The sequence below is a fragment of the Ursus maritimus genome, unplaced genomic scaffold (genome assembly GCF_017311325.1).
Source record: "Ursus maritimus isolate PB19 unplaced genomic scaffold, ASM1731132v1 scaffold_30, whole genome shotgun sequence".
Lineage (NCBI taxonomy): Eukaryota > Metazoa > Chordata > Mammalia > Carnivora > Ursidae > Ursus > Ursus maritimus.
Window position 1 is genome coordinate 22079619 of NW_024425564.1, and position 14877 is coordinate 22094495.

Here is a 14877-nt window from a genome sequence, read left to right on the forward strand (position 1 = left end):
AAAAAAAAAAAAAAGTCAGGATTTGGGTCTTTGACTTCACCCAACCTTTCATATTTGTAAATAATACTGTTGTAACATATGCTGACATTCAAGGATCTTGGTCAACTGCATACAGAGGTAAGACTGTGGGCCCAAGCTAGATTTCTAAAAAAACCTCTATAGAAGAGCTTTGAAGTCGATTTTTTTGTGTATTGTACTTTTAAATGTTGGGATGAAGTGAGCAGATGAAATGCTGTTATTTAATGTAGCATAATGTGTTGTGAAAACCGAGGTGGCAGACCTGGGGGTTACACTTGAGGAAAAGGTGTACAACCCACTACTAACGGTCTTGTGAATTCTCTTGGTGGTGGTGGTGAATATTTGATCCTTGAAGCTGCGGTGAAAGTCCCAGAGAAGTATTTAAAACTCACTGAAGTCAGAAACCTAAAGCTCAATCTCCTGACTGGGCTTGAAACACTTTCCAAAACTTCATTTTACAAGCTCTCATTCTAAAAATGGTTCATTAATCCAAAGCCTTCCGTTTTATATTGTCACTACAGAGTTTGTCTGTCTTGTGTGGTTGTTGATTGCAAGGATGTTTGCTTTGCTTCTTGGGAGAGTCTGTATTTGTCATGGTTCTACAGAAGGTTGGATACATTATTTCTAAGTGGTGTGTTACTTAGACCTGTAAGCGGCATGAGCAAACAAAAAGTTATTGTTCAGGATGACAATATGAAGCTTCATTTCTTTTATTTTTTAAAACTTGAGATGCATTTCTTTGAGACATTTTTTTAAATAATGTTTTTGTACACAGGAAGAGGAAGGTTCTTTGCAGGCTGTTGAGGAAGATGCTGGGAGTGAAATTGCCCCGGATGCTTTCTATGTAAGGATCAAGCTTATTTTGGGGGGTATCCCGGGGGGGGGGGGAGAGGGTGTGTGCGTGCCCTCTTTCTAGTTCTGTGTTTGCTGGGCTGTCAGCACATTCGTTCCTCAGTTGCTCAAGCCAGAGGTAGAGAAATCTTTGCTCCTTCTTCTTCCCTAATCTACATTCAGTTTATCACCATGCCTTCGAGTATCCTACCAAGATCATAGTCTAAACTATCTTGGGCCAGGTACTATTCTAGGTAGACAGTATTGAACAAAACAGATATAATTCCTGCCCTCATGGAGCTTACAGCCTGGGAGAGACAAAGAAACTGGTTACCAACCAAAGGGAAGGAATAGGAAGAAAAGGAAGAGGGTATCATCATGGAGAATTGAGAAAGGCACTTGCCTTACTTGAGATAGTCTTGGAAGACGGACCTAAAAAGATGATATTGAAGCTGAGATTGAGGGTGATGAGCAACCAGCCAGGTAGAAAGTGGTGGGAAGAAGCAGTCTAGGCATAGAACAGTCAGTGCAAAGGCCCTGAGGCAAGGCAGAATTCGATTATTTTTTTTAAATTTCAATGTAATTTAACTTTGGTGGGGTTTTTTGTTTGTTTTTGTTTTTTGACTTATTAGTAGGGAAGTCAGGCAGAAGAAGTTGACAGATCAAATCATGCAGAGCCCTGAAGACCAAGGCAAAGGGTTTGGAATTATTCTGAGTGCAGAGAAGCCAAGTGGAGTTTTAAGCAGGCAGAGGCCGGAGCTTCTGAGTCAGAGAATCTGAGTGTAAATCTCAGCTGGGTGATCTCGTGCACATTCTTAACCTTTCCCAGCCTTGCTCTTCTCCCCAGATAAAGAATCTGTCTTTTCAGGGTTGTGGTAAGGATTAAATGAGAACATCTGTGGAACACTCTTGGCACAAAAAGGTTCACTTAAAAATGCGCTAACTTAAAAATATTCCATCTACATGTTTAATTTCAAATGCTACCTTTCCATTTAAATCAGTACCAAGAATATGTGGAATTTGGGGCTGTATACAGTAAAATGCCTCCTTATTAAAATAATACTGTATATTGGTAATTTAGCCTATAATAATGAACTGAATATCATATCTTTATAGCACAGATATTTAAGGAAGTGTCTGTTCAAATTATGTATTTAGAAGTAGGTCTTGGCTGATGTTCGGGTGAATTTCATTAGTTATGACAATTTACATACTTAGTCAACTCTCTGTAATTGTGGAATTCATTTTCTTCTATTCTGATCGTTTATGTCCCTTATAATAGGTTTGCATTTTTTAGTGTCTTAGGATTCCTAACATTACTGAGGATAAAGTCTCTTCTCCCACAGAGATCTGTACTTGAAGTGTAGTTCTCCCTCAGCCAGTGGCTCTCCAATTTAGCATGTAAGAGAACCCCCTGAAGGACCCCCCCCAAGTGTTTCTGATTCCTAATCAGTTCCCAGGTGATGACCACGCTGCTGATAGTCCACAAACCACATTTTGCAAGCTGTCTTAAGCCAACAAGCTCAATCACTGGCTAAATGATTTACTGTTCAAGATATAACTATATTTATCCTCCATTACTTCCACATTGAACTATTGATGCTAGAAATAATACTTTGAAATAAATGTTCTTGGGGGGGAAATAATTTACAAACTATCAACTTTCCAGCTTCAATCACTGATTATTGATGAACTCCATGATAAAGGATTTCAGAAAATAAAAGAATATTTTGAACAGAGAGCAAGCTACGTTCCTCAAAAATACAATCATCTTGTATTCTACCATCTTGACAGATCAGTAAATAAGGCAAGTAAAGTTGTTTTTGTGGGGAGAATACCAATGTGTAATTATTTGTAAGGCTTCCCCCGCCCCACCCCCTGGCCAAGTTTTATTGAGGTATAATTGACACACAGCACTTTAAGGTGTACAGAATAGTGATTTGACTTACATGTTTTGTGAAATGATCACCCCAATAAGTTTAGTTAACATCCATCATCTCCTATAGATACAAAATAGAGAAAAAATTTCCTTGTGATGAGGGGCACCTGGCTGGCTGAGGCAGAAAAGCAGGGGGTCATGAGTTCGAGCCCCACTTCGGGCATTGAGATTACTTAAAACCTAAAAAAAAAAAAAAAATTGCGATAACTTTTAGGATGTACTCCCTTAATAACTTTCATTGTAACACTTTAACTTAGTGTGGTCTAATACCCAGGAACTGGAGAAAAATGAATTTCGGTATGTTTCTCTGTTGCTGAAATGTATTCAGCGATTCTTCATTGACGGCCTCAAAGAAGACGAGCCTTTGCTAATTCAGCAGGGACTGATCCCAAAGATAAGTGTCTTGTTTTAATTTTGTATGGCTTTGGGTCATTTAATGAACTGGGGTGAAACCAGTTATCTAGTTCGGTTGTTTCTGTTCCTTTGAAATCGAATTTGAAAAGAAATTGGGAATGATGCTTATTTCCTCTATCAGTCAAAGATCAAGTTCAGTATAGGTTTCCTGATATGTGCTGAGTGCTTTGGGAGTGTGCAGGAATGAGTCAGACCTACCCTCTTCTCCCCTTGACAAGCCAATGCTGTAATCGCATGTTTTAATTATTTTAGTGAATTTCACTTGGGAGTAGAGGATGAGTAGGGAGTAAACTACTATATACTCCCTCCCCCAACCCCCACCAAAGGCTCTAAAGCTATTTTAATAGACAGTAGTAACAAGATTGAATCTGGATAAATGATCAAATACTTCCCTTTGCCACAGCCCATTTTTCCGACTTCAAAACTCTCCGTTGAATCTGAAAAATCCAAGAGCAAAAATATTTTTTTGCTTATTCTAATTCATGCAGTGGTGACGTTTTATCCTGTTAGGGGTTAGCCACAGGGTAATATTATGAGTGCCATGACAGTGGCATCTGAAAGCAAAGCAGAGTTTGCGGAGTCTCTTATTCTACCCCTCTTTTCACGAGGAGATTTTGCAGCCCTTAGATGCTTGATTGGTTGGTGAGGAGGTGAGGGAAGACAGAAGGGCAGGAGAGTGATCTGGCTGGTTCTAAAAGCTTTGTTTTTTGTTTTTGTTACCCCCCCCTTCCGCCCCTGGACTCTAGTACCTGAAATTTATTAAGACCACGTTGACTCAGGGAGATCTGTGCCCTTTTTTTATGGTAAAATACCTCTAACTATGTGGCCCCTCTACACCAGGCTTTCCCTAACTTCTCTCAGGGACTTTAAAACTGTTTGCAGGGCAGGGGTAGAGCTAAGGATTTTGCTTAGGCAAAATGTATATATTTCATCTTGCATGTAGTGCCACTGGACTCCCTCATTTACTTATTCCGGTTAACAGGAAATTGAGAAGAGGAGGTAAAACCATTTCAAAGGAAATAGAACAGGATGTCCCAGGGGTAACTTGGAACCTTAAGCTGACTTGTTATTGTTTCTTTGTTTTTGTTTTGTTTTGTTTTTTGTTTTTGTTTTTGGTGGGGGGATGAGTTGGGATCTGCCCCAACATGAATTTTCTATTTAGATTTTAGAATACCCTTCTGAGATTTAAAGGGTCAGGTCAAGTTTCCGCTGGAGTTTTGAAATCAAATGGGACTTTCCATATTCCATTGAAATTCTAGTTGGTGATGGAAATTTCAAAACCAGAACTTAGGCACATTCTAAAGCATGTTCTGTTTCACGTAGGTTTCGGCCACGAAGAGTAGATTGATACTATTAAAGTGGATGGGACACTGGATTCTACACTTCTAAAGCCAATTATTTTTGCAGGTCAACACAAAATAAACTGGGAAATTATTCTCCCTAGAATAAGAATTTCGTAGGGTACAGGACTAAATACGTTCCTTTCCATAAGATCCTGGAGGATCAAGCAATGTGTCCTATACCATACACATAATGAGTAGTACCTATTACAACTGTAAAGAATGATTTTTGTCTGGCTTCTGGTAATCACACAGCTGTGGGGACATGTATGATCATGGCACATAAGTAGGTCCAGAGAGTGAATTTCTAGTCCCAAGTCTTGATCAAATAATGTGGCATTGCCTTCACTTCTCTGTATCTATGGTCAATATATTTTGGGGAGGGGAGAGGGGGATAGGATTTGGGGTTGTAAGTGCAATAGTGACAAAAATGTACTTAAAAGCGTAAAATTCGGGGCATCTGGGTAGCGCAGTCGTTAGGCGTCTGCCTTCAGCTCAGGGCGTGATCCCGGCGTTCCGGGATCGAGTCCCACATTGGGCTCCTCCGCTGGGAGCCTGCTTCTTCCTCTCCCACTCCCCCTGCTTGTGTTCCCTCTCTCGCTGGCTGTCTATCTCTGTGAAATAAATAAAAAAAATAAAAGCATAAATTTTGGGTTATGAATATAGGAAGGAGGAAATATCACCTTAGCGGTGAGTTCCATTGTATAGAAGGCTTTTTTTCCCCCCTTAAACTGTTGGAGAAAAGTTTGCCTCAGAAGGTGGATGATTTAATCTAACACCCATCTTCGCCTGATTTGAGAACAAAGAAACATCACTTGGAACTTAGAAGTGGCCTTCCCCCCTGCTGTGAATTAGAATCTCCTGGAGCACTTAACAAGCACTGCCTGGGTCCCACCACCAGAGATTGTGATGTACTGGGTCTGTGACGGGTCCTGGGCATCACGGTGTTTCAAAGCTCCCCAGGTTTTCCTAAGGTGCAGTCACGGTTGCGAATGGATTGGTTTGTCCACGGTCCCCAGCTGGGGTGTTTTGGGTTCTTGGCTCCAAACTGGACCAAGTTTCCAAGGCTCGCTCCGATGACCGTTTTTCATTACAAACTCCTTACTACGTGTTCAATTGATAATTTCAAACTAGGCATGCAGAATTTTTTTCTTTATACGCAAAAATGGTCCAAAGATGGCCTTTGCTTTATGAACAAATGTTCTTGGAGGGTTTTCATAAGTTTATTTTAAATCCTACTATCCTAGCCATTTCATATGAACGTGGATATACGTTCCTACAGGAAACAAATCCCCAGTTAGCTGGAGGCTTTTGACAAAAGACAGACTTGAAGCATATATATTGTACTAGCATATTTCTGGAGCACTTTCCAAATTCTGTATTTCCTTTGATTAGTTTGTTTTCTGCAGCCTCCCAGATGACAAGACTTGCTGTTGTGTTGGGAGGCTCATTTATCTCTTAATCTTTAATCACTAGCTCCTATATAGGACTTTCCAGTATCCATCCTGGTCAACTCTTGCTGGTATCTGAGAACTTATTAGTACAACTCTTTAGCAGTAGGACTTCATTCTGGAGAGTTCTAGGTGGAGGTCTTAGAGCTAGGTCTAATTGAAATGTTATAGAAACCACTCTTTAGAACTATTTTGCTCTAGTAAAGGATTTATGAAACATTATGGAATAGGCAGTAGTTATACAGTCCCAGAAGGTTCCATCAGTGTTTCTTCTCTTGTGTACCTGGTTTCCTGGTTTGAAAAAACAACAGAATTTCTGACCATGGCAGATTCAGCGTCCGACTCCTCCCTGGCTGATGTTACGGAAGACTTCTTTGATACAGCCTTGGTAAGGATGAGCGTGGATGTCTCCCCGAACAGAGATACCATTGATTACTTGCAGGAATCTTCAAGTTATTTATAAAACTGGTGTTTTCTAAGATGTGGGTTTTACCAAGACTCATATTTTATTAAAATATTATATGAAATAGAAACCATGTCTAACCAATGCTATAGAAAAATGAAGCTGTTTTCATGCGTACATTATTCACCTGTTTAAGGATGATAAGCTGATGTTTTTAATCTTTTTAAAAAAATGTTATTATGTTAGTCACCATACAGTACATCCTTAGTTTTTGATGTAGTGTTCCATGATTCATTGTTTGCTTATAACACCCAGTGCTCCATGCAATATGTGCCCTCCTTGATACCCATCACTGGGCTAGCCCATCCCCCTCCCCCCTCCCCTCTGAAACCCTCAGTTTGCTGATTTGCCCTCAGTAAGCTGATTTTTAGTAGTGATTGGAAGTCAAATAGGATTTCTCAATTATTTTTTTTCTACTAATGAAAGTCAACTCCTGCCTGTTAGAGAAATATCAGCACTAATGAATTAATACAAGCTTTGCTTTTTCCTCTTACTAGATTATTTCCAGGAGTAGTAGTAAAGGTAAGTATATTATTTACCACTAATTGGCTATTTACTCTTCTTTAGACTATTCTAGTATAAATATCTGTCTAAATGACCTATAAAAGTAAAACGGTTTCAGTATTTGGATTTATTGACCATCTCAGGGTAGTCCTTCGGCAATGCAGAGATTTTGTTATAATGTCTTGGTTTGCCCGAGGTCCATATTTTGTCTTAAATATTTTTAATGAGGGGCGCCTGGGTGGCTCAGTCGGTGAAGCGTCTGCCTTAGGCTCAGGTCATGATCCCAGGGTCCTGGGATCCAGTCCAGCATTGGGCTTTCTGCTCAGCGGGGAGCCTGCTGCTCCCTCCCCCACTCCCCCTGCTTGTGCTCTCCCTGTGTCAAAGTCTTAAAAATATTTTTAATGTAAGTACAGTTGACCTATAGTTTCAGGTGTACAACAGTGATTTGACAATAACGTACATCACTTAAAGCTGTCCACATGAGTGCAGCCGCTGTCGTCATAGGGCATTATTGTGGTAATACTGACTTAGTCCTCCTGTCTGAGAAGGCACTCGAAGACCAAAAAACAAAGCAGGCACACCCTACTGTTGACAGTTTTATTCAGGATAACTTACTGATGGGGGTTGGAGGGTGGGATCAGGCAGACAAATGATCCCTGAGCTAGGCAGCTATTGGCTGCCAAGTCCGGACCTCAATCCCCAGCTTGTAGAGAGCGAGGGGCATGGTGGTCAGGTCTCCGTGTAGTCCTCTCAAGTGGCGCCATCTGTGCGCCAGAGGATCTGTACCAGCTCTCTGCAGAGGGGCCTTTTGTGCGTTGCTTCAGGGAAGATCGGAAGGAGACTGTGCATTCCAGTCAGATCACACCTGTCCTCCCTGGGGCACGGAGCGAGGCAGGTCATTGTGCGTAAATGAACCAGACAACAAGATGGAAGACGAAAGATGGAGTTAGTGTTGTCAGCACTCCTACAGCTGTACTTCTCATCTCTGACTTGTGACAGGAAGTTCGTAACTCTCCCTCCTCTTTATCTACTTTGCCCATCCCCCCACCCACCTCCCCTCTGGCAACCACCTTTGTTCTTTGCATTTAAGAATCTGGTTTTTTATTTGTTCATTTATTTCGTCTGGATTCCACATGGAAGTGAAATCATCTGGTATTCTGACTTATTTCACTTCGCATAATACCCTCTAGGTCCATCCGTGCTGTTGTAAATGGCAAGACCTCCTTTTACGTTTGAGTTATAGTCCATAGTATACACCATCTCTTCTTTATCCACTCATCCACTGATGGACACTTGAGTTGCTTCCTAGTCCGGCTGTTGTAAATAATGCTGCTATAAACATAGGGGTGCATGTATCTTTTCAAATTAGTTTCTTTTTCTTTGGGTAAATACCTGGTAGTGAAATGACTAGATCATATGGTATCTGTAATTTTTTGAGGAACCTCCATACTGTTCTCCTGAGGGGCTCTACCAGTTTACATTCCCACCAACCACGCACAAGTGTTCCCTTCTCTCCACATTCTCACCAACATCCACCTTGTATATTCCTGCCGCCTTTGTTGTAGATTGACTAGGTGAGTAGGAGTTTATCCCTGGGCTCTCTTCTGTTCTATTGCACTATGTATATATTTCTGTGGTAGTACCATACTGCTTTGATTACTGTAGCTTTGGAATATGGTTGAAATCTGGAAGCATGATACCTCCATCTTAAGATTGCTTTGGCTATTTGGTATCCTTTTTGGTTCCATACAAATTTTAAAATTATTCTAATTCTGTGAAAAAAAAAACCATTGGTATTTTGCTAGGAACTGTATTGAATTTGTAGATTACTGTGGGTAGTATGGACATTTAAACAATATTCTTCCAATCCATGAGCACAGTATATCCATTTATTTGTGTCTTCAGTTTGGGTTTTTTTTTTTTTTTTTTGTCTTCCTGTCCTTAAAGTACAGGTCCATCACCTCCTTGGTTAAATTTATTCCTAAGTATTTTAATGCAATTAAAAATGGGATTGTTTTCTTAATTTGTCTTTCTGCTAGTTCATTATTAGTGTATAGAAACACAACAGATTTCTATATATTAATTTTTTTTGTAGCCTGCAAATTTGTGCATTTGTTTTTTTGATAGTTTAATTTTCAGCTTTTCTGCCCTTCCTTAAAAAATTTAATTCCAGTATAGTTAACATATAGTGCTATATTAGTTTCAGGTGTAAACATAATGATTCAACAATATTATACATTACTCAGTGTTCATCATAAGTAGACTCTTAATCCCCCTCACCTGTTTCAACCATACCCCTGCCCACCTCCCCTCTGGTAACCATTGGTTTGTGCTCTGTAGTTAAAAAAAAAAAAAAGACTCTTACGTTTCTTTTTTTCCTTTGTTAAATTCCACATAGGAGGGAGATCATACGGTATTTCTTTCTATGACTGGCTTATTTTGCTACACATTATACTCTGTAGAACCATTCATGTTGTTGCAAATGCAAGACTTCATTCTTATGGCTGAATATCTCACACACACGCATCTTTATCCATTTATCAGTGGACACTTGGGCTGTTTCTATTAAAGTGGTTATTGTAAATGCTACTGTAAACACAGGGATACATACATCCTTTCAAATTAGTATTTTTGTATTCTTTTGCTAAATACCCAGTAGTGTGATTACTGGACCATAGGATACTCCTACTTTAAAGTTTTTGAGGAACCTCCATACTGTCTTCCACAGTGGCTGCTTCAGTTCACATTCCCACCAAGAGTGCAAGAGAGTTCCATTTTCTCCGCATCCTCACCAACACTTGTTGCTTGTGTTTTCAGGTTTAGCCATTCTGACAGTTATGAGGTGATGTCTCCTTGTGATTTTTTTTTTTTTTTGATTCGCATTTCCCTGATGATGGGTGATGTTGAACATCTTTTCATATGTCAGTTGGTCGTCTGTATGTAGCCTTAGGAGAAATGCCTATTCATGCTTTCTGCCCATTTTTCAATTGGATTATTTCTTTGGTGTTGAGTTGTATAAGTTCTTTATATATTTTGGACACTAACCCTTTACTGGATACATCACTAGCAAATACCTTCTTCCATTCAGTAGGTTGTCTTTTAGTTTCATTGGTTGTTTCCTTCACTGTACAGAAGCTTTTTATGTTGAAGTTCCAGTAATTTAGTTTTTGCTTTTGTTTCCTTTGCCTCAAGAGACCTATCTAGAAAAATGTTATGGCTGATGTCAGAGATCTTACTGCCTGGGCTCTTTTCCAGGGTTTTTATCATTACAGATGTCACATTTAGGTCTTGAATCCATCTTGAGTTTATTTTTGTGTATGGTGAAACGAAGTCATCCAGTTTCATTCTTTTGCATGTAGCTGTGCAGTTTTCCAGCAGTAGGTGTTGAAAAGACTAGACTGTCTCTTTCCCATTGCATATTCTTGCCTCCTTTGTCAAAGATTAACCATATGATCATGTGTTTGTTTGTGGGCTTTCTATTCTGTTTTATTGATCTGTATGTCTGTTTTTGTGCCAGTACCATACTGTTTTGTTTACTACAGCTTTGTAGTATAACTTAAATTGTGATGCCTCCAGCTTTTTCAAGGTTGCTTTGGTGATTTGGGATCTCATGTGGGTCAATACAAATTTTAGGACTATTCTAGTTCTGTGAAAAATGCTGTTGGTATTTTGATAGGGATTGAATAAATCTGTAGATTGCTTTGGGTATATGGACATTTTAGTATTCTTCCAATCTATAAGCATGGAATATCTTTCCATTTGTTTGTGTCCTCTTTAATTTCTTTCATCAGTATTTTTTTAGTTTTCAGAGTACAGGTCTTTCACCTCTCTAAGTTTATTCCTAAGTATTTTGTTTGGTGCAGTTGTCAGTAGGATTGTTAATGTTTCTTTCCTGTTGCTTCATTATTAGTGTACAGAAATGTAATGGATTTTTGCACATTGATTTTTGTATTCTGCAACTGTACTGAATTAATTTATCAGTTCTAGTTTCTTGGTGGAGTCTTTAGGGTTTTCTATATAGAGTATTGTCATCTGCAAATATTGTGTTTTAGTTCTTCCTTTCCAGTTTGGATGTCTTTTATTTCTTTATGTTGTCTAATCGCTGTGGCTGGGACTCCCAGTACTATGTTAAATAAAAGGTGAAAGTGGGCATCCTTGCCTTGTTCCTGACCTTAGGGGAAAAGCTGTTTTCCCCCCATTGAGTATGATGTTAGCTGTGGGTTTTTCAGAAAAGGCCTTTATTATGTTGAGGTGTTTTCCCTCTAAACCTACTTTCTCGAGGGTTTTTAAAATTATGAATGAGTATTGTATTTTGTCAAATGCTCTTTCTATACCTATTAAAATGCTTTTATTTCACTGATGTGCTATATCCCATTGATTTGTGAAATACCGAACCACCCTTGTGTTCCAGGAATAAATCTCACTTGATCAGAGTTAGTGACTTTTTTTTTTTAAATACCATTGCTTTCTTTTTTTTTTTTTAATAATTTTTATTATGTTAGTCACCATAGCAGAAATTGACAAGGCAAGGAACAACAATTGCTGGAGAGGATGTGGAGAACGGGGATCCCTCCTACATTGTTGGTGGGAATGCACGTTGGTACAGCCACTCTGGAAAACCGTGTGGAGGTCCCTTAACAAGTTAAAAATTGAGCTACCCTCTCATTGCTTTCTTTTAACATTGTTTTGAAGATTTTTGTGTCTGTGGTCATGAGAGACAATTGACTTGTTCACTCTTGTGGGTATATGTGGCATCTTTATCTGGTTTTGATATCAGGGGAATGTTGGCCTCATGGAATAAACTTGGAAGTTTTCCTTCCTCTTCTATTTTTTTTGGAATAGTTTGAGAAGAATAGGCATAAATTCTTCTTTTTTCTTTCCGCCCCCCTCCTTTTTTTTAGCATGAGTCAGGGTGGGGGGGGGCCGGAAAGAGAGACAGAGGAGGAGAGATAATCTTAGGCAGCCTCCATGCCCAGTGCAGAGCCCATCACCAGGCTTGATCTCATGACTGTGAGATCATGACCTGAGTTAAATCAAGAGCCAGATGCTTAACCAACTGAGCCACCCAGGGGCCCCAGTATTAACTCTTCTTTAAATGTTTGGTAGATTCTCCCGTGAAGCCATCTGGTCCTGGACTTCTGTTTTTTGGGGGAATATTTGGATCACTAATTCAATTTCATTGCTGGTAATCAGTTCGAATTTTCTATTTCTTCCTGATTCAGTTTTGGAAGGTTATGTTTCTAGGAATTATCCATTTCTTCCAGGTGGTTCGGTTTGTTGGCATCTTTTTTTTTTTTTTTCTCTTTTTAATAATCGTCTTACAATTGTTTGTATTTCTGTGGTGTTTCTTTCACTTGTGATTTTGTGTATTTGGGTGTGGAAGAGTTTTTGTTGTTGCTGTTAATGAGTCTAGCTAGAAGTTTATCAATCTTGTTGGTCTCTTCAAAGAACCAACTCTTGGTTTCATTGATCTGCCCTATTTTTTAGTTTCTATTCTATTTCTGCTCTAATCTTTATTCTTTCCTTCTGCTGGTCTTAGGGGTTTTTTGGGTTGTCTTTTTTTTTTTCTCCTAGCTTTTTTAGGTGTAAGGTTATGTTTGAGATTTTTCTTCTTGAGGTTGGCCTATATTGCTATAAACTTCCCTCTTAAAACCGCTTTTGCTGCATCCCAAAGATTTTGGACCATTGTTTTCATTTTCATTTGTCTTTATTTTAAGTCTTTGATTTATTGGTTGACTCATCCATTGTTCAGTAGCATGTTGCTTAACCTCCCTGTATTTGTGCTCTTTTCAGATTTTTTTTTTCTTGTGGCCACTTTTTAGTTTCACAGCCTCATGGTCAGAAAAGGTACATGGTAGGACTTCGGTCTCTTTGAATTCGTTGAGTTGTCTTGTGGCCTAATACATGATCTATTCTGGAGAATGTCCTGTGTGCACTTAAAGAATATATATATTCCACTGTTTTAGGATAGAATGTTCTTTTTTCTTTTTCCTTCCTTTTTTTTTTTTTTTTTTTTTTAAGATTTTATTTGTCAGAGCGCACAAGCAGGGGAGTGGCAGGCAGAGAAGCAGTCTCCCTGCTGAGCAAGGAACCTGATGTGGGACTTGATCCCAGGACCTGGAGATCGTGACCTGAGCCAAAGGCAGATGCTTCACTGACTGAGCCACCCAGGCATTCCAGGATAGGATGTTCTGAAAAATATCTGTTAAGTCCATCTGGTCCAGTGTGTCATTCAAAGCCACTATTTTCTTGTTGATTTTTCTGTCTTGATGATCTGTCCATTGATGTAAGTGGAGTGTTAAGTCCTCCGCTATTGTATTACTATTGATTACTTCCCTTATGTTATTAACTGATTTATGTATTTGGGTGCTTCCATGTCGGGTGTATAAATATTTACAATTGTTATATTGTTGGATAGTTCCTTTTATGATTATACAGTGTCCTTCTTGGTTTCTTACTAGCCTTTGCTTTAAAGCTAGTTTTTTCCTATAGAAGTATTGCCAGCCGAACTTTTTACATCCATTTGCATGATAAATGTTTCTCTATCCCCTCACTTTCAATCTGCAGGTGTCTTTAGGACTGAAATGAGTGTCTTGTTGGCAGCATATAAATGGGTCTTGTTTTTTTTCGTTTGTTTTTTTTTTTTAATCCATTCCATCACCCTATGTCTTTTCCTTGAAGTGTCTAGTTCATTTATATTCAAAGTAATTATTGATAAGTATGTATTTATTGCCATTTTGTTACTTGTTATAGTGGTTTTTATGGTTTTTCTGTGTTCCTTTCTTGCTCTCTTCTCACAATTAGTTGTCTTTAGTGATATGTCAAAACTAGAAAGGAATTCGAGTGTATCTATTACTAGGTTTTGATTTATGGTTTCCATTAGGTTTGTATAGAACATCTTCTGCATACAATGGTCTATTTTAAGCTGATAGTTGCTTCAGTTTGAACCCATTCTTTATTCCTCTCTTCCCACCCCTGCTCTGTTTTAGATATATTGTATCCTATTTTGCATCCTTTTGTGAGTCCCTGGACTGATTTTTTTTTTTTTTTTTTTTTTTTACAGGCATACTTATTTTTACTGCTTTTGTGCTTCCTTGTTTTATTATTCTTACTTGTGGTCTTTCTTTCTACTCAGAGTCCCCTTTATCATTTCTTGTAGGGATGGTTTAGTGGTCATGATAGTTGGGAAACTCTAGCTCTTATTCTGAAAGATAGCCTTGCTGGATAGAGTACCATTGGCTGCAAATTTTTTCCTTTCAGCACTCTGAATATATCCTGCCACTGCCTTCTAGCCTAAAAAGTTTCTGCTAAAAGAGCAGCTTAAAACCTTATGTTTTTAAAAAACATATATGTAACTATTTTGCTGCTCTTAAAATTCTCCTTATCACAACATCTTGCCATTGTAATTAGTATGTGTCTTGGTGTGGACTTCCTTGGGTTGATTTTGTTGGGAGTGCTCTGTGCCTCCTGGATCTGAATGTTTCCTTCCCCAGATTAGGGAAATTTTTAGCTATTTCTTCAAATAGAAGTTTCTGCCCCCTTTTCTCTCTTCTTCTAGCAGATTTTACTATTGTGTGTGAACAAACTGGCTCTATAATTGAATCTACTACCTTAATTATATGATTACTTTTTACTGTGAATTTTTTTCCTCTTATAATTTTCTTCAAGTTATGGCCTTTTCTTTCTGCTCAGATAATTCCCTTTAACCTTTTTTGTAAGGCTGGTTTAGGGGTGATGAACACCATTAGCTTCTGTTTGTCTGGGAAACTCCATCTCTTCTATTCTGAACGATAATCTTGCTGGACAGAGTATTCTTGGTTGTAGGTTTTTTCCTATCAGCACTTTGAGTATATCATTCCATTCCCTTCTGGCCCACAAAATTTCTGCTGGAAAATAAGCTGATGGCCTTGTGGGGTT

At 38.8% G+C, this 14877-nt stretch overlaps 1 protein-coding gene across 1 annotated transcript in view; it reads left to right on the plus strand.

Annotated features, from left to right (window-relative positions):
* The first annotated feature begins 78 nt into the window (after positions 1-78).
* SYCP2L (synaptonemal complex protein 2 like) overlaps positions 79-14877 on the plus strand; it is a 105844-nt gene continuing 91045 nt past the window's right edge. Inside the window, exons 1-6 of the mRNA XM_008692812.2 lie at positions 79-117; positions 794-862; positions 2489-2656; positions 3063-3182; positions 6277-6381; positions 6954-6978. Coding sequence (XP_008691034.2) covers positions 79-117; positions 794-862; positions 2489-2656; positions 3063-3182; positions 6277-6381; positions 6954-6978 — 526 coding nt within the window. The remainder of the gene's footprint in view (positions 118-793; positions 863-2488; positions 2657-3062; positions 3183-6276; positions 6382-6953; positions 6979-14877) is intronic.